Raw genomic sequence first — 20,709 nt, 5'->3', positions numbered from 1 at the left:
AGATTTAAAAGGGACCTGAGGGGCAACTTTTTCACGCAGAGGGTGGTAAGTAATGGAATGAGCTGCCAGAGGAAGTAGTTGAGGCAGGTTCAATAGTGTCATTGAAGAAGAACTTGGATAAGTACGTTGAAGGGAGGGGACTGGAGGAATATGGGCCAAATGCAGGAAGTTGGGACTAGCTAGGTGGGCAATGTGGTCAGCATGGACTCGTTGGGCCAAAAGGCTGGTATCTGTGCTGTACTGCATCATGATGCTATAAAAAGGTAAAAGTGGCTTCCAGTTTTAGGGTGACTGTAAAATTAGTGAGCATTGAGCTAAATATCTTTCGTGGTTCAGTTGGTCAATGCTATCTATTTTACATTGTTCTGAGAAGGTCACTTTTTTTGGGATGGTTGTTGGAAGCAGGAGGTACAAGTTAACCACTTCTCATCTTGCAAAGTAGAAAATTACACTCTTCAAGTCAATTATATTGATAACAGATTTAAAAAAAATCTCTGATCTTAGAGTTTCAAGTTTGTTGTAACTCCTTTTGTAAATTAATCAAAGTATTTAAATGATAGATTCATGAACATTAGTATGAGTAAATATTAAGCTTTTACTTGTGATTATTTATAAAGATTTATAAAAATATTATTTATCTATAAACTCTAAATTCCATAAAATGAATATTCATTAATATGTACAAATGTAGTCATCTGCTTTGTCATTATCAGGTTAATTAGATGTTTGAATAGTTTAAAAAGGTTCACAATGGGGTGTGAATAATTTATTAGTGAGATCAACAATCAGTCCTCCTGGGTTACCTGTTACCTTGGAGATAACTCGTGGGGCGGTGTAAGGGTGAACAATTGAAATAAGCAAATCCATTTGTTTGCTGTTATTAAGACAGAATTCAAAAGGTACCAATACTGTATGTTACTTCCTACTCATGGTTGGATTTTCATAAATGTCATTATGTCATTCATGTTATTCTGGAAACTCTGTATATGGTTGGCACAGATGACTGGAGGAAGGCTAAGTAAAATAAGTATCTCTAATTTAAATTTTAAATTGAACATGTAGTTTTTTCCCCTCAAACTTCCATTTATCCCACAAGTTTGATTGCATGACCGGTACAATAAAATTGCCATGGTACAGGTGGTCTTCATCTGGTCCACGAATCCATTCTTTGTAGAGCAATCCTGATGGTCTCATTTCCCTGCTCTTTCCTCTTAACCCTGCAAAGTACTTTTCCTCAAGTATCCATTTGATAAACCCTGAATGACTTTACTTGCAAGGATGAAGGAAACTAGTGAGTTCCAGACCAAAATCACTCTTTTGTTTTAATAGACTCCTCTGTATCTTTTGTCCATCATTCTAAACGTATGCCCCAGACCATGAGCCATATGTTCACAGGAATAGCCTACGAAAATCCATTATGATCCTGTACTCTGTCAAAAAAAATCCTCTTACCCTTCTTTGCTCCAACAGTTGCAGCACTGTTACACAGGTAGTAGAGCTACTACCTCGCAACTCCAGTGACCTGAGTTCAGTCCTGACCTCTGATCTTGTCTGTGTGGAGTTTGCACATTCTCGCTCTGACTGCAGTGGTTTTCTCTTGGTGCTCCAGTTTCCTCTCACATCTGAAGCACGTGTGGATTTGTAGACTAGTTGGTTGTTGGAAGTTACTCTGGTGATTGGTAGGATCTGGAGTAGAAGTTGATGGGAGAATAAAAATTGGGATTAGTGTAAATGGCTGCTTGATAATCAACTGGGACTTGGTGGGCTGAAGGGCCTGTCTCTGTGCTGTTTGATTCTGAGATTAATCCTAGCTTTTCCAATCTAGCCTTTCAGCTGAACTCCCTCATCCTTGGAACCATACTAGTCAATATTCTCTGAACTCTTTCTCGTGTTCCTGTTTTCTCTGAAGTGTGATGATGATGGTTCAACACTAGGTGTGGGGTAACCACTGCTTTTTTTTATTACTTGAAGGTTCCATGTAACCTCCCTCTTTCTGCTTCTGTTCATGAAGTTTGGGATACTATATCCTATACAATTCATGCTTTCAATGTCCTGCCACTTCAAAGATTAATGAGCATGTAGGCACCTGTCCCTCTGTTCCTGTACATCCTTTAGAACAATATAATTAAGCCTATAATGTTTCTCCTTGTTCTTTTTTCCAGAGCACATCACTTCACACTTCTCTGTATTAAATTCCATCTGTCACTTGGGCTGGCAGAATGAGTAGACATGTTCACCTGCAGTCTATTGCTATCCTACTTGGTCTTGTACACACCACCAAGATTTGTATCAACTGAAAATTTTGAAATTCTATCCTGTACACTCAAATCCAGTCATAAGTAAACATAAAAAGTAGTGATTCTTGCACTGGCTCTGAGGAACACTAGCTTCTATCTCCTCCAGTCTGAAAAGCAACTATTATAACATATCCATCCACTTCCTGTGCTTGAATCAATTTCTTACCATTTCAAGGCCAAGGTAGATTTCAGCTTAGCAGGAGAGTCAAAGGAACTTGGAAAGTGAGGCCAAGATTGGATCAGCCACAATCTTATTAAATGGCAAAGCAGCAGGACTATATGACCCATTCCTACTTCTACTTCCTTGTGTTCTTCTGTTGTGCAACATTTTATCTACTAATATTTGGTTCCGCTTTATCTAAATACCCTCTTGTCCCATTGAAGCTCTCTTTCAATTTTGATGTTCTACTTTGATTTCCCTTTCCATTATCAATCTAATCCTTATAAACATTGCTCCCCAAATGCTCTCACATTGTCACCTGATACCTCATGCAGAAAAACCGGTTCCTGTAATGCATTCTTTTTTTTGAAGTTGCATTAAAATCTAATTAAAGAAGTTTCTTCTGAACCCATTTGACAGCTCCCTACCCTCCCTTCTTTGGCTGGAACGTTTGGAGTAACTGAAGTATATGCACATTCTTTGCTTCCTTCCAATCATTGACCACTCAAGGATATTTTCTCTCTCCCACAATTATAATATCTTCCTTAATTGGCACTGCCACCCAGCCTTCTTCCCTTTCCTATCTTTTCTGATGTGCTAAGCGCCCAGTCTTGTTCTGTCCTCAGCCACACTTTAGTAATTGTTGTTGCATCATGATCCTGCACTGCTTTTAGTGCCTGCAGCTTTCCAACCTTAATCATCACACATCATATGTTTGCACATGTGAGTTCTAAAATTATATGCCTTTCATGTAGATGATCTTAAGTCTGCTCCTACCTATACTGCACTACTTTAACAACAGTGTCATCTCACAATTCCAGTCTTTTGTGCATCTTATTTTGTTTCTACTTGGAGCGCCCATCCCAATTTAACTTGTGCTTTCCAATCACTTTGAACATCCCATGGAACATTAACCACAGTTGTGTTGAAATGCAACCTGCCCAGCACCATTTCTTTAGCTATGCCTTCTCTTTCCATTTCTTATCTCACTGGGACCTGGCACAGGGAGTAACTCAGGGGTTACTACTCTCAATCCTGCTAATTGGACTCCCTGGCTACTGAATCTCCTGACTGTAGAACTTCATTCCTTTTCCTCCCTACGTAATTGGCTTCAATGTGTACACCACCTTCAAAGTGTTATCAACCTCTGCCAGTTGCTGGTTTAAGGGTGCCATATAACCTGCAGAGCTTTGAGCTTCCTGCAGTTAGCTGGCCTTTTGGTTCACCACCCACTTGCCTTCCTGAACTTTGCACCTCAGTAGTGGCATGCAAACCAGGCAACTTTGAACCTCCCTTGTGCTCAGATGTTAAAATTTAAAATACATTTTTAAAAATTAATGTTTAAAAGAAAATTTAATGAAAAACAGTGGTTACAAACAATGAAATTCTGCAATTTTTTTTGAGAAATAATTTCCTTCACCTTTTTATCTTACAAATCTGATTGATCTAAATGGTGTTTCAAATCCTGCACTAAGTCTGAGCTGGTGCTGGACAGGTTGCATTTCATCAGAACTGTGGTTAATGTTCCATGGAATGTTCTAAGTGATTGGAAAGCTCAAGTTAAATTGGGATGGGCACTCCAAGTAGAAACAAAATAAGACGCATAGAAGACTGGAATTGTGAGATGACACTGTTGTTAAAGTAGTGCAGTATAGGTAGGATCACCATATCATCCAAATGGTGATACCCAGGGTAGTAAGAGGAAATCATGGAAGGACTGGGCCCTGCTACTGAAATAAGTGATTCAGTATTCTGAATTTGTTAATAGGTCCCAGAACTCTCATTTAAAATAATATAGTTTTTGACATCTGGACCACACAGATAAGGGCAGTATTTATGGCCCATCCTTAATTGCCCTTGACAAAGGCATGGTGAGGCAACCTTGAATTGCTCCCTTGGTGCTGGTGAAGGTACTCCCACTGTGCTGTTAGGTAGGCAATTCTAGGATTTTGAGTCCGTAACATCCAAGTCAGGATGATGCGTGTCTTGCTGAGAACATTCTGGTGGTGGTGTTGATCCAGACACTTGAAAATCTTATTTTTTTGGGTGATGTTTGGAGGTTTGAGATATGCTTTTTGTAGATGGAATATTGAGGCCACAATGCGTGGTGTGGGGAGTGAATTTCTGTGATAATGGATGGTGTCATATGAAGTTGATTGTTTAGTACTGGATAATGTCGAGTTTCTTGTGCACTTTGGAACTGCACTCATCCAGACAAATGGAGAATATTCAATGCTTCTGACTTCTGCCCTGTAGGGGGTGGAAAGGCTTTGGGGTATCAGGAGGTGAGTAACACTGAAGGATTCCCTGGCTGTGACCTGCTTTTGTAGCCACACTATAGCTGGTACAGTTGAATTTCTGGTCAATGATGACACCCAAGAATAACACTTAACAGTGCACGAGGCTGGAACATTATTCATTTTTGATGGCTGAAGGGTGGCAGTTTGGAAATGCCACCCACAGCTGGTGTGATTTGGCTAAAATGGCGTATATATTTACCCAGTAATTTCCTAGGCACTGCTACCACTTATGCACTGTCGTGTCTTAACTATGGTTGAAATTTCAGTTATGCTTATGTACAGGATTGCTGCTAACCTCCTGGTGATATATAGCAGCATACAGGATCTCTTGAAACCCTTATAGATATAGTTATTTGGCTGATAAGTGGATTTCAGAGCAGGTGGTACTGCAGAAATAATAGTGGATTATGGTTGTTGTATGTCTACATGAATATATGGACAGATCTGTGTGAGGAATGATCTAAAATCATTGCGCTAGATGTTCTGGGTCCACAAATGCCAGCTCAATTTCTTTGACTAAATTGTTATCAGCTCTTCTTCCAACATTAGAGTGAGGGCACCCAGGCATCTGGGGTCTTGTTAAATGATGGTGAATTTCCTTTCCTAATGACATTTTAGGATTGACGAATAAACTGAGGAAGCACCAAGAAGGAGAATGAATTTAACGTGGGAAACAGATTGTTACATAAAATGTAGAGAGAGAAATAAAAAGGAAAGAGAATGGGTTAAGAGAGAAGTGGAGCGCTGTTGAATGTGCCATTTTATAGAAAAGGGCAGAGGTAGCTTAGAGGAGGTTTTATGGAATTAGGAGGTAAATTGCTTGATGCAGGGTATGCAGCCTCTTGCACAATCTTGTAACTGCAATATTTATGTGGCTGTTCCAGTTAAAGTTTTGGCCATTGGGTGATCCTCAGAATGTTGATGCCGGGGGGGTAATTGGTAATAGTAATGCTGTTAAGTATCAAGGATAAGTGATTTAACTTTGTTGGAGATGGTCATTACCTGGCTTGTGTGGCATGATTGTTACTTGTCATTCACAGCCCATGCCTGAAATTGTACAGGTCTTGCTGCATGTGGGCATGGGCTGCCTTATTTTCCGAGCAGTCAGAAATGAATTTGAGCATTGTGCAATTATCTGTGAGCATTTCCACTTTAGGTCCTGTAATGAAGAAAGTCATTGATAAAGTAGTTGAAGAAGGTTGGGCATAGGGCACTGCACTGAGAAACCTCTGTAGTGATGTCATAGGGTTCAACAGCATCAACCATCTCTCTTTGTGTAATGTTGCTCCAGCCAGTGGAGAGCATATTTTCATTTTCCTGACCTGCCAATACAGATTTATGGGATTTGCCCTTGCATCAGCACAATATTAAACACCAATATTGCATCCAAAAGAAAAACACATTAATCAGTCAAATATTCTCAGTCTGTCAACATTAACTAATAATATCAAGAATGGCCTTGTGGGCCCATGGCGCTTCTTTTCCCATGCTAGTGCACCAACGATGGTATATCTAGTGGCGGAAGCTTGAGGGATGGAATTGTGTACACTTCGATGGATAACCTTGCAGCTCCTGGCTTTAGGGGTGTGGGTGAAGATTTCAGCATGGCAATTAATGCAGTTAGAGAGGAAATTGGTGGGTAAGGATGCAGCTGGAAAGCTGTTCCTTATGGGTCTTGTTCTCCTTGGGTGCTCTCTTTGCTTTTTGCCTTGGACGACATTTGTCTTGCAAGTGTAGTCCAAGAGCTCATAACCAATTTTGTAAAGGAAAATAAAACTGCAGATGCTGGAAATCTGGGGGAATAAGACAGAAAATGCTGCAAACATTAAGAAGGCTGGACAGCATATACTGGAAGAGCAACAGAGCCAGCATTTCAGGTCAATGGCCATTTTTCAGAAGCATCACCAGTTTCTTTCTTCCTTCCCATCAATGCACTCGCATGGTTATGGAGCTGTGGTTTGCAAAAACACTTTTTTTACACACACATTTAGGGAAACATTGGACCAGATTGTGCTGATCTCACCCTGTGGTCAGTGCCCATACCATCTCTGCAGCAACTCTGTTTTTGTGACTGTGCAAGATTGTGTTGGGGTTACCTTCCCTGAAGTGAAGTGGGCTGTCAACAGTGTTCATGTCCATATTGACAGAGGCCTTTTCACTGCTTCCAAATGTCTCTGACCATAGATCTCTGTAACAGTTGAAAGGAATCAAATTAAAATGAAATAAAAAAAATTATAATTTTATTTGAAACACACAAACCCTCCATTGACTCAGTTTCTACATTTCCCACTGCCTTGGGAAAGCAGCTAACATAATCAAGGACCCTTTCCACCTCAGTCATTCTCTCTTCGTCCCTCTCCTGCTGGACAGTCAGTACAAAAGCTTGAAAGCATAGGCCACCAGACTCAAGGACAGCTTCTATCCTGCTGTTATCAGACTCTTGAATGGACTTCTCGTATGTTAAAGATGAATTCTTGATTTCCCAATCTACCTTGTTGCGGCCCTTGCACTTTATTTGTTTACCTACACTGCACTTTATCTTCAGCTGCAACACTATATTCTGCATTCTGTTTTCTTTTTACTACCTCTGTACGTATATATGACATGATCTGTCTGGATGGCATGCAAACAAAGTTTGGTATCTTGGTACATGTGGCAATAATAAACATAGAAGAGCTGTAATTAATTATTTAAACCTAAATATATTCTTTAAAAAAAAGATTGTGTGAGTTTATTTTTCTTTAAAATTGCTGACCCCATTCAAATTAATAAGGTCATGCTAGATACACCAGGTAAACTACAGGCGACCTCCACATTATTGGGCGGGGGGGGGGGGGGGGGTGGAGGGGTGCGGGTTGCGTTCCTAGAAATTGAGCCATATCGTCATTTTCCATAACGCAAAGCTATGTCATTGCACATGCATCAAGAAATAAAAATTGAAAACAAGTAAATTTTGTTGGTTTATTTACTTTTTTTCACACAAGTTCCATGAGAGTGAATTTTATTCTGTAACTCCAGTTTTTGAGCAGTGATTTGTGAATTCTGTAGGGGAGAATTTCCATTATCTGAGCAGCTGTAATGCAGAGGTCGCCTGTATTGTAAAGGAGAGGGGCCACATGTGAAATCTATCCAAATACTTGGCTCAAGAACTTAGTGAATACCCTGGACTTGGTGGTGAGTTCAGGGTTGGAGCAAGTGGTCAGATGAGTATCAGTCCATTTATTTAGTGTAGTCGTTAGTGCAATGCTATTACAGCGCCAGTGACTTGGGTTCAATTTTGGCCACAGTCTGTAAGGAGTTTGTACGTTCTTCCCGTGTCTGCGTGGGTTTCCTCTGGGTGCTCCGGTTTCCTCCTACATTCCAAAGACGTACAGGTTAGGAAGTTGTGGGCATGCTAAGTTGGCGCCAGAAGCGTGGCGACACTTGTGGGCTACCCCCAGAAAACTCTATGCAAAAGATGCATTTCACTGTGTGTTTTGATGTACATGTGACTAATAAAGATATCTTAATTTTATGGTTTATTTTGGACTCTAAGATGATAACAGTTAGTTAAGTATTGGCAAAAGGTCCAAAATTTAAGATGTCTTTATTAGAAATTAAGAATAATGAATAGTGTCAGTGGTTTCTTTCCTGGGATGTAGAAAGGGGATCACTTGAGAGATGAAATTTGATTTTAATAAATGTCACATTAATCTTTGTTTTAACAAGACAAAATTGTTAGATTTTGATAAATTACTGTGTTCTACCTCAGCCATGGTCCATAGTAATGCAAATTTCAAGCCAGTACAAAAGAGAATTTTCAGCCTAGAGACATGCATTTTATTAGATAGTATAAAACATTTAATAATCCAGAAAAAGGTGCCAGCCAAATCAATTAGTTCATGAAGTAATAACCTTTTCATAAAGGATAGAGGAACTAAATAGTTAGGACAAATAACCCAGAGGCCATGAAATTAGAACCTTGCATTTATGAAAATAAACTTGGTCACTTTTAGTTGAAGCTAGGAAACCTTGCTGGATTGTTGTAAATATCCCATCAGGTTTGATCATGTAATTAAGGGAATGGGACTTGACACACTGTTTTGACAATATCACATTGTTGTTGAAATTTCACCCCTTGGCAATGCAGTCATTTTTCATGAACAAAGATGTACATTATTTGAGTGAAGGAGTGAAGTATTTTTTTTTATTTTGACTTTCTTAAGGCCAAACAAGATTTTTATTTGGTTTCTTTCAAAGCAATGAATCATAGAAAGGTGAGCTTATATTTATTGACTGAGTGTTTGCAGCAAAGTCCTTGCTATCTCAGAATTGCTTCTATTATCATTGGGATGTTAGCTGTAGCTGAATTAGAACTATTACCTCCAAGTTAGAAAATGTATTTCAAGCACAAATTCTTGAGCTCAAAACTAGTGAGGGAGTTCTGCATGATTAAAGCTGCCATCTTTGGGAGGAAATTGTAACAGAGGTCAAGTTTGCTCCTGGTGGATCCCATGGTGCTATTTTGATGATCAGGGGAATTAATATCTCTAAAAACAGATTAACTGTTATCAATTGCTGTTGGTTGGATCTTGCTGTACACACATTAGCTGTTGCATTTTCCACATTGCAATTGCAAATACTCTTCAAAACCACCTCATTGGGTGTAAATTGGCCCAGTTTCCTAGTTTGTCGCAAACAAATATTTGTGAAAAAGGAAACAAAACACAAATGTTAGTGAGGGTGAGTAATTGTTGCCAATTTTAACTTTGCACATCTAGCTTTGGTGTAATGTATCAATCTTTTTATCAAACTGAATCCTTAGATACGCATATTTAATATTAACAAGGACATGCACCTAACTGGTAATTAATGTATTATTTTTAATTCTCTTTTCCCTCAATCCTCGGCTAAATGTTTGGCACGTGTCTTTTGTCTCGTGCATGATGATAGTTGTATTGATTAAGATTTTTGCAGTGGGGCATGGAATATTACCAGGTGCTGAAGTGTAAATCTGGTAATGCAATTCACTGACTACATGCATGTAAACTGCATGGAATGAGTAGCAAAATCCTGGGATGGGTTGAGCATCTGTTTGACCCTTTGACCAAGTACATTGATCTCAGCAATCAGGCAGCACTTTTGCTGCTAGGAGCTCTTGTTACTTGTACAGTGCAAGCTTATTATAGATCCCGGAATAGTGCTGACAAGGATGGCGTTTCCATACCTTTTAATTTGTGTGGCTTGATGCACCTATAATTTACATGCATTTATGTGCCCACTGTCTTTTTGGGTGCTGCTCTAATATTGTAAGGCTGTGTCTTATTTGTGATTGTGTCCTTCACAGTGAATTTTAAGAGATTTTTTTTTATGGTGAATTACATAAATCTGCTTTTTCTTAAAAAAAATGTATATGTTAGTATTTATTTTGTTTCAAATGATAAGTTATTCTCTGACCACTCTGCAGAAAAAAATACAAAACTTGTTACATCAGCCTTGGCACTTACCTGAGATTCTTTTTCTTCCTATTTTTCCAGGAAATTTTGTGTTTTCCAGACTTATGGCGGCTTCCTATCAACATGCTGTACTTGAGACATTGACTGATCCTACAGATGTCTGGGAAATAATAGAGACGATTGGAAAAGGAACCTTTGGAAAAGTCTACAAAGTATCTAATAAGCTAGATGGTAGCCTAGCTGCAGTCAAAGTACTGGACCCAGTCAGTGTTAGTATTTGAAATCTTCACTTTAATTGTATCATATGAATGATGTAGGTATTTTAATTGAAATTGTCATTTTTTTTTCTTGTAATATTAAATACATTTTTATTAATGCTATTGATATACTTGAAGTTTTGAGTGGTAATGCACTTGCACTGGAAGAACAAGTAGCTCAGAAACCCAGGTATTGAGCTACCAGTCCAAAAACAAATGTTCTGAATAGTCTAGTTTGTGCGACATGCATCTTACACGATTAGTTGGAAGAGGATCCACAAGAAACTGTGTCATCCAATATAATTGAGGATGGCAGAGTACGTTGTAATCACCCAAAGTAGGTGAGTTCTTGCTGCAACCATCTGCCAATTAAACTCTGGATTAAGGAATATTGTGCCTTTTGTTGGGTGAGGAAGGGTGATGTATTTTTTTTTCTAGTCTGAAGCTGTGCTGTCATTACGTTAACCTAGTTTTCACTTGAATTTTGTTTAGAATGACTAGTTGTGCATGCAAACAGAAGAACTGTTTGCTTTTTGTACACAGTTGTTGATAAGAACAAAGAACATGCAGGAGGAGAAAAAGTAGTATCAGGAGTAGGCCATGCAACCCCTTGTGCCTGCTTTGGTACTAGTCTATAGGATCATAGCTAATCTTATAGTTGGCATTCCACTTTCCTGCCTAATCCCTATTGATCTTGAAACCCCCTTAAGGAAAAATACTACCTTGGCTTTAAATATACTTGATGGTTCAGCATTCACAGCTGCCTGAGCTAAAAAATTTCAAAGGCTCACAACTCTATTGGAGGGTAAATTCTTCCTTATCCAAGTCATAACTAGGTGATCCTTTGGCCTGAGACTTCGTATCCTAATTCCAGATTCTTCATCCCAGGGAAGGCTTCCTTGGAGCATCTACCTGCTAAGGCGACCTCAGAATCTTAATATGTTTCAACAAGGTACCACCAATTGTTCTAAACTCCAGAGCATATAGGCTAAAATTATTCAATCTGTGATTCTCTGCATGTGAATCTTTTTTCATAAGACAAAACTTTCATCCCATGAATTTTGTGAATTTTCTTTGTGCTGCCTTGAAAGCAAGTATATCCTTCTTTCATTAAATAAGACTAAAAACTGTGTGCAGTGCCCCTGTTGCAACAAGACTTTGCTACTTTTTTACTCTATCACACTTACAATTGGGGCCAACATTCCAAGTAACCTCCCTAATTGTGCGCCGTACCTGCATGGCAACTTTGTTTTTGCTGGTATGAAAGTAACTTAAATTTCTTACTAGTACTGTTGTATAAATTTCTTATAGGTGTGGTAGTACCACAAACAGAGCATCAGCGGCTTTCTTATTAGTTAGTTTCCTGCACCAGGACATTTGGGCCTCCCTGAATGCCTGCACTCCTTAGTTTTGCAGCTTTAACACAATATGCTGCTTTTCTATTCTTCCCACCAAAATGGAGAACCTCAGATTTCCCCATGTTTTTGACTAATTACTCTTAGCTCTGCTCACCACAAGTGTCATTATTCTGTTACAGCAATTGCTTAACAAAAGGAGGAGTGGAAAAAAATGATTAGGGTGAAATTTAAAGATACTTACCATCCATGGGAATGGGTAGTATGGCAGGAATTGTGGGGGCACGCTAGGGAGGAGAAGATGAATCTAGAGTCATGCTTTTTTGGGGGTGAGGGGAAGAAAGGCAGTTCATTTCAGTTTTTGTTATTATAGACAAGGAAGAGAGAAAGAAGGCAGAAATGAAATGAAAGTAGAAGCAGTTTACAGATATATTCAATCTCTTGCTTCTCCGGTCTGAGGTTCCAAGAAGGCATCTATTGTACCGGCACCTGAGAAGAGTGTGGTGACCTGCCTCAATGACTACCATCTGGTAGCACTTGCATCAATTGTAATGAATGCTTCGAGAGGTTGGTTATGGTGCGAATCAGCTCCTGCCTCAGAGCCACAACAGGTCGACAGCAGATTTGATTTCTCTGGCTCTTTACTCTGCTCTGGACAACAGGACCACATACATCAGGATGCTTTTCATCGACTACAGCTTGGCATTCAACACAATCATCCCATCCAAACTCATCAGCAAACTTCAAGACCTGGGACTCTATACCTATTTCTGCAACTGGATCCTTGACTTCCTCATTGGCAGACATCAATCAGTGAAGACTGGTAACAACGTCTGCTCCTCGCTGACCATCACACAGGTGCACCTCAAGGCTGTGTGCTTGGCCCCCTGCTCTACTCTCTATACACACATGACTGTGTGGCTAAGCACAGCTCCAATGCAATATACAAATTCGCCAATGACAGCACTATTGTTGGACGATTCACAGGTATGTCAGCGTTCAGGAACAAGATAGGACACCTGGTTGAGTGGTGCTGCAACAACGACCTCTCGCTCAACATTAGTAAAATTAAAGAACTGATTGTTGACTTCAGGAAGGGGGAGGGGGCGAACGTGTGCCAGTCCACATTGGAGGATTGGTGGTGGAGAGGGTCAGCAACTCCAAATTCTTGGGTGTTAACAAAGCAGATGACCTGCCCTGGGCCCAGCACGTAGATGCAATAACAAAGAAGGCACACTAGCATCTTTACTTTCTTAGAAGGTTAAGGAGGTTTGGCATGTCACTGAATACTCTGACAAACTTCTACAGATGTACTGTTGAAAGTATCCTGACTGGTTGCATCATGATCTGGTACAGCAGTTCGAATATGCAGGAATGTAAGAAGCTGCAGAGAGTAGTGGACTCTGCCCAATATATCACTGGCACATTCCTCCCCACCATTGGAAGTATCTACATGAGGCCCTGCCTCAAGAAAGCAACATCAATCATCAAAGATCCCCACCGTTCTGGCCATGCCATATTATTGCAGCTACTATTGGGCAGGAGGTATAGAAGCCTGAAGTCCCATATCACCAGGTTCAAGAACAGCTACTTCCTTTCAACCATTCAGTTCTTGAAACAGTTTGCACAATCCTGATCACTACCTCAGTATAGCAACACTATGACCACTTTGCACTCCAAGCCTCTGCTCACCTGCTACTGAAACCTTCTTCATCCGTTGCTACCTTTTGGAGGCAAACCTGCCCACTATCCATCACCTTATCCCCTGTAAGCCTGTCATCCAAAATATATTGTCTGTGTCTTAACTTGCAACAAGTTGAACCTGTTGTTCAATATTGGATGCTTTTGAAAATGATATCTTCCATGATTTCACCCTTAACATCCCTGTAATTCTCTACCTCTGAGGTAAGCTCCATGTTTCCGTTTCTGATTGTGATCACCCATAATTTCAATTGCTTCACCTTTGGCAGCTGCATCTTTTGCTTTCAAAGCTTAGGTTCTAGGTTTCACTCCTGAAACATCTCTTAATCATGTTTCTCTTTTAAAATGCTGCTTAAAGCCTACCTCTGACACAACTTTTGGTCATCTATCCTAATATAACCTTGTGTGGCTCATGTCAAATTTTGTTTGATATATCCTGTTATTATGTTAGCATGTTCTGTCAAGTGTAACAGCATGATTTTATGATGATATTATAAGTAACTAACTATTTATTTTAAGTTGGAACTTTTCTGTGTTCAGTTGAACTAGAAATATAGATGATATGGTGATCCAGCATTATTTATTGTTGCCATTCACCTCACATTGTTAATTTTTCAAAGCTTGATTAGGAAATAAGCATTTTACAAAAGGGAAATGGATGTTATTTAACTTGTATGTGGTCATGGTCAGTCCAAGGATTAAACTAATATTGTGAAGCTCTTGCTATTCCCATCCCTTTAATTCCTTTCTTTCAGAGTACACGTTGTGCTATTTTGTGGGAGTTTAATGATCTTTATCGTTTTCTTAGGTTGTTGATGAAGAAATTGAAGCAGAATATAGCATCCTGCAGTCACTCACAAGTCATCCCAATGTTGTTAAGTTCTATGGAATGTTCTACAAAACTGATTTGAAATCTGGTGGACACCTCTGGTTGGTTCTAGAGGTAAGAAGCCTGTGGCTTTAGAATAACTTTCATGTTTAACTTCCAGAGAAAAGTACCAAAGGAACTTGTAGACATATAAGGCTAAATATTATAGTTAGTGATAGCAGCCTAATTAGATTACGACCATAAACTAGTGAACATAGAAATGCCATGCCCTTACATTAAGTATTTGTCCTCTACTATCACTGACTGATTTAAGCACCATAGAAAATAGTTTAGATGTAGTATTTTTCACTCATAGAATGTATTCTAAAACTTTTTTTTTTGCTGAATGGGTACTCAGAGTTGCATAAACCAAAACCACATAATTGTAATGTCCAAGAAGACTGTTTCACCTCCTCAATCTGTTCTGCCATTCCATGAGATCATTCCTGACCTGTGAGCAGGTTCCATGAAACCTTGTTTTGTTTTACCTCTCAGAAGCATTATTAATCTTTGATTTCAGAATTCACTGTTGACCCAGCATCAATTACTATTTGTGGAAGAGAGTTCTAAACTTCTACCATGTGTAGAAGGTTTCCTCATCTCTTTCCTACAGTTTTTATTTCATTTATCTTTGTCATTGATTTGCCAGCTGTCAGGATAGTTTCTCTTAATCTTGCTCATTCCCCTTTATTAAAGGGTGATTTGGTTAAATTCCCTATACAAATCCTCATTTCTCTAACCTCTCATAATTTAACCCCTGGAGTCCAATATCATTCTGGTGTTTTTAGGCTGCACTTTCTCAAAGGTGAATATCTTTCTGAAGGTGAGGTGTCCAAAATGTGTGCGGTATCCTGGGTTTGGTCTAAAAGCTAGTTGCATAACTTTGAGCTCCTTGTTGATCATCATGACTGAAAGATTAAAATATGTTCCAGTGTTTTTTTGATTACTTTTCTGAACCTGTAGGTGGCATTTTAACTTTTAACGTACAAGGGCTCTTGCATTTTTATGGAGCCATATAACACCATAAATTTGTTGTGTTTGCATCTTTACTGTGCATTTATCACGCTGAGGAAATGAAAAATCACTAATATTTGCTTGGGCAAGAAAGCTTATTGGTCTTGGATCTGTAAGGCATTGCAGTCATATTTTCAATTCGTATCTGGCTTTGTTCTCTCTTTGCATCCATAAATCTTTTTCCTAAATATAAAATTATGGTTAATGTAAACAACACACAAAAGCTGCTGGAGGAATTCAGCAGGTCAGGCAGCATTTATGCAGGGAAATGAACAGTTGACATTTTGGGCTGAGAGCCTTCTCGGCCCAAAACATTAACTGTTCATTTCCCTCCATAGGCGCTGCCTGACCTGCTGAGTTCCTCCAGCACTTTTTTGTGTCTTCCTCCAGATTTTCAGCATCTGCAATCTTTCTTGTGTCTCTGGTTAATGTAAACACGAGGGAACTCATAATCAACACACTTTTTTATAAGCTTGTGAACCTCATGATGTGATTTAATTAATTTAAACTTCAGCTGTTTGCTGCATGTTCAATAGGTCTAACATTAGTGGGATCTTGTGCAGAAAATTGATTTTTTTTTCTGACAGTTAGGTGGAAACATTGCATGAGAGGAGATTTGAATATGAATGGATCATTCATTTTTGTTGTTTTTAAAATTTCCACATAATCAGTGATTTGATAGATCTTGTATTCTCAGGTTTAGTTATCAAATGCCTTTTTATTCATCATTGCAAGAACATTGGTTATAGACATTTTATGACAGCAGGGTATAGTTTTGTTGAGTGTTTTGTTGCACTTTCATCTATTGCTGTGCCCTCAGGGATGTGGTCATTTCTGCATGATATACTGGTTATGTAATGGCCCAAATTTTCAGGAGAGCTCCTAGTTAGAATGGAATAAGTTGAGTGAATTTAGAATCTTTGCCAGTTTGCAGTGCTTTTAGCCATGTAGCACAAGAAAAAAGACATAATCCTAGAGCTATGGTATCATAGAGACCCAGTGTAATTTTAGAGTCTTATATCAAGCAGCACTGAAACAGGCACTTCCGCCCGCCCTGTCCATGCCGATCATCAAATACCCATCTTGGTTTGTTACATTCCATGCCTTGTTCATCTAGATATTTGAAAATTGAGAGTCTCTGCCTCCATTCACCCAGTCAGGCAGTGCATTTCAAATTCTAACCACTCTCTGGGTGAAAAAAATTCTTCCTTATCTCCCCTCTAAACCTCTTACTCCTTATCTTAAACCTATACCCTTTGGTTATAGATACCTTTACTCTTGGAATGAATTTACTATTAGAACCATAGAACACTACAGCACAGAAAACAGGCCAGTCGGCTCTTCTAGTCTGTGCCAAAACGGTATTCCGCTAGTCCCATTTATCTGCACCCAGTCCATAACCCTCCAGACCTCTCCCATCCATGTATCTATCCAATTTATTCTTAAAACTCAAGAGTGAGCCCACATTTACTACATCAGATGGCAGCCCGTTCCATACTCCCACCACTCTTTGAGTGAAGAAGTTCCCCTTAATGTTCCCCCTAAACTTTTCCCCTTTCACCCGAAAGCCATGTCCTCTTGTACTTATCTCTCCTAATCTAGGTGGAAAGAGCCTACTCGCATTAACTTTGTCTATACCCCTCATAATTTTGTAAACTTCTATCAAATCTCCCCTCATTCTTCTGCGCTCCAAGGAATAAAGTCCTAACCTTTTCAATCTTTCCCTGTAACTCAACTCCTGAAGACCTGGCAACATTCTAGTAAATCTCCTCTGCACTCTTTCAATCTTATTGATATCCTTCCTATAGTTAGGTGACCAGAACTGCACACAATACTCCAAATTTGTCCTCACTAATGTCTTATACAACCTCACCATAACATCCCAACTCCTATACTCAATACTTTGATTTATAAATGCCAGGATGCCAAAAGCCTTCTTTACAACCCTGTCTACCTGTGACGCCACTTTCAGGGAATTATGTATCTGAACTCCCAGATCCCTTTGTTCCTCCGCACTCCTCAGTGCCCTACCATTTACTGTGTATGTCTTACCTTGATTTGTCCTTCCAAAATGCAACACCTCACACTTGTCTGCATTAAATTCCATCTGCCATTTTCTGGCCCATTCTTTCAGTTGGTTCAGATCCCTCTGCAAGCTTTGAAAGCCTTCCTCGCTGTCCACTACACCTCCAGTCTTAGTATCATCAGTAAACTTGCTGATCCAATTTACCACATTATCATCTAGATCATTGATATAGACAACAAACAACAATGGCCCCAGCACAGATCCCTGAGGCACACCACTAGTCACAGGCCGCCAGTATGAGAAACAATCATCCACTATCACTCTCAGTCTTCTCCCACGCAGCCAATTTCAAATCCAGTTTACAACCTTTCCATCGATACTAGTGTCTGAACCTTCTGAACTAACCTCCCATGTGGGACCTTGTCAAAGGCCTTACTAAAGTCCATGTAGACAACATCCACAGCCTTTCCTTCATCTACTTTCTTGGTAACCTCCTCAAAAAGCTCTACAAGATTCGTTAAACACGATCTACCACGCACAAAGCCATGCTGACTATCTTTAATCAGCCCTTGGCTGTCGTAATACTTGTATATCTGATCTCTCAGAACACCTTCCAATAATTTACCCACTACTGATGTCAGGCTCACTGGCCTGTAATTACCTGGTTTACTTTTAGATCCTTTTTTAAACAATGGAACAACATGAGCTACCCTCCAGTCCTCTGGCACCTGTGGCTAAGGACATTTTAAATATATCTGCCAGGGCCCCTGCAATTTCTACACTAGTCTCTCTCAATGTTCGAGGAAATATCTTATCAGGCCCGGGGGATTTATCTACCTTTATTCGCTGTAAAGCAGCAAGCACCTCCTCCTCTTTAGTCTCTATATGTTCCATGACACTATTGCTTGTTTCCCTTCCTTCCATATCTACTATGCCAGTTTCCCAAGTAAATACTGATGCAAAGTAACTGTTAAAGATATCCCCCATCTCCTGAGGCTCCACACATAGATGATCACTCTGATCTTCTAGGGGACCAATTTTGTCCCTTACTGTCCTTTTACTCTTAATATACTTGTAGAAACCCTTCGGGTTTACCTTCACATTATCTGCCAAAGCAACCTCATATCTTCTTTTTGCCTTCCTGATTTCCTTTTTTAGTATTTTCTTACTTTTTCTATACTCTTCAAGTACCTCATTTGTTCCTAGTTGCCTATACCTGCTATACACCTCTCTCTTTTTCTTAACCAGATTGTCAATATCCCTTGAAAACCAAGGTTCCCTATGCTTGTTAAATTTGCCTTTAATCCTGGCAGGAACATGCAAACTCTGCACTCTCAAAATTTCACCTTTGAAGGTCTTCCACTTACTGAGCACATCCTTGTCAGAAAACAACTTATCCCAATCCACTCTTCCTAGATCCTTTCTCATTTCCACAAAATTGGCCTTTCTCCAATTTAGAACTGTTACAATTGGTGAATGTCCCTTTAAGATAGCATAGTTGTGTGTGTGTGTGTGTGTGTTGGCGTGGTTATGACAACAGAAGATAAAGGACGTAATGACATTCTTGAAGCATTCAGTCGGAGTCAGTCAGAAGAGAGAGAGAGGGAGAGAGACACCAGCCTGCTAGTTTCTCTATCGATGGATGAGAAACAATAACTGTGCCTGTCACTACAATCCACCTATGAATTTTTGGAGTAATCTGGTGGAGTTCACTTTGTTGTTGACCTGTAGAAGGAAACAGGTATTTGAGTGCCTTTCGGGGTGAGGCAGATGCAGTGGAGTAGTCACTGCTGAGTAGACACTAAGGTGTCGTTTGGGTTCCATTGTGGAACATTTGGATTTCGTAATTACCCTCTATTTTCTCTCCACATCTACGTCGTATCTTCAGTCAACAGTGGTTGTTGAAGAAGCCTTTGCTCATGCTTCACCTTACGGCTTACTGAACTGAACTTTAAGAACCATTCCTGGACTTGGAGTTTGGGAATTTGCCACACACACACTACGAGTTTAGTTTTTGGGGTTAATGTTTAAGATTTAACATTTTTACTTCTAACATTCTAACAGTTTTACTTTTATTTTTCTTATTATCATATGTAGTTATTAATAAAGTAGTTTTAAACACTTATACATGACTCAGAGTGTTTCTTTTGTTGCTGGTTCGCAACAGAACCTCAACTCGAGGACCAGACCTGTCCTTATCCATAATTAACTTGAAACTAATGACATTATGGTCACTGGACCCAAAATGCTCACCTGCATATTCTTCTGTCACCTGACCTGTCTGGTTCTCTAGTAGGAGATCAAGTATTGCATTCTCTCTTGTTGGTACCTCTATATATTGATTTAGAAAACTTTCCTGAACACATTTGACAAATTCCAAGCCATCCAGCCCTTTCACAGTGTGGGAGTCCCAGTCAATATGTGGAAAGTTAAAATCCCCTACTATTACAACTTTCTGTTTCTTACATCAGTCCACCCCAGTTATGTCCCTCATAACTTTGTACTTCTCAAAGAGGTCTTTTCCCAATCTTCTCTGCTCCAAAACAAACCCAGCCTGTCCAATCTCTCCTCATGACTGAGGCACCATTCCAGGCAACATCTGCACCTTCACTAGAGCAATCATTGTCATTTCTATACAATGGCAATCAGAACTGCATATAATATTTCAAATGTTTTGAAAAGCTGTACCACAACTTCCTTGTTCTTGTATTCCATGCTCTGGCTGATGAAGGGTAAATCTTATGTGCCTTCTTTATCACTCTATCTACTTGTGTTGCCACCTTCAGATGGGTTAAATGACATCTAGCAAATGGACTATGATGTGGGAAAATGTGAAATTCCCCATTTTAGCAGGGTACATTTAAAAAAAAGAAATGTATTATCTAAATCGTGAGAGTCTGTAGAGCTCTGAGGTGCCTTGGATTTTGTTTGTGTGCATGATTCACAAAAGGCTAGTAGGCACGTCCATCAAGTAATTAGGGAAAATAACTTTTTTTTTGGAGAGTTTAATTTCAAGGTAGGTAGGTTATGCATGTTTATGCATTATGAATGGCCATTGGTGAGACCACATCTGTAGTACTGGGCACAGATATGGTCTCTTTAGTTACTTTGGTTGCAATTCAAAAAAATGGTTTACGAGAGTAATACATGGAATAGATGGGTTGTCTTGTGAGGAAAGGCTGGACAGGTTAAGCTTGTATGCATTGGAACTGGAAGAGAGAGGGAGTGATTGAAGGATCTTGAGGGGGGGGATGTGGAGAGGAAGTTGCTCCTTGTGGGACAATCTAGAACTAGAG

The 20,709-nt window shown here is 39.5% G+C and overlaps 1 protein-coding gene across 1 annotated transcript in view; it reads left to right on the top strand.

The window, feature by feature from the left end:
• The first annotated feature begins 10,296 nt into the window (after positions 1-10,296).
• The window catches only part of myo3b (myosin IIIB), a 316,747-nt gene continuing 306,334 nt past the window's right edge, over positions 10,297-20,709 (top strand). Inside the window, exons 1-2 of the mRNA XM_052029302.1 lie at positions 10,297-10,461; positions 14,314-14,448. Of these exons, the coding sequence (XP_051885262.1) occupies positions 10,297-10,461; positions 14,314-14,448 (300 nt within the window). The remainder of the gene's footprint in view (positions 10,462-14,313; positions 14,449-20,709) is intronic.

Source organism: Pristis pectinata, chromosome 1 (assembly GCF_009764475.1).
Source record: "Pristis pectinata isolate sPriPec2 chromosome 1, sPriPec2.1.pri, whole genome shotgun sequence".
Lineage (NCBI taxonomy): Eukaryota > Metazoa > Chordata > Chondrichthyes > Rhinopristiformes > Pristidae > Pristis > Pristis pectinata.
Note: the sequence above shows the minus strand (reverse complement) of the source record. Positions and strands in the feature narration are given on the sequence as shown.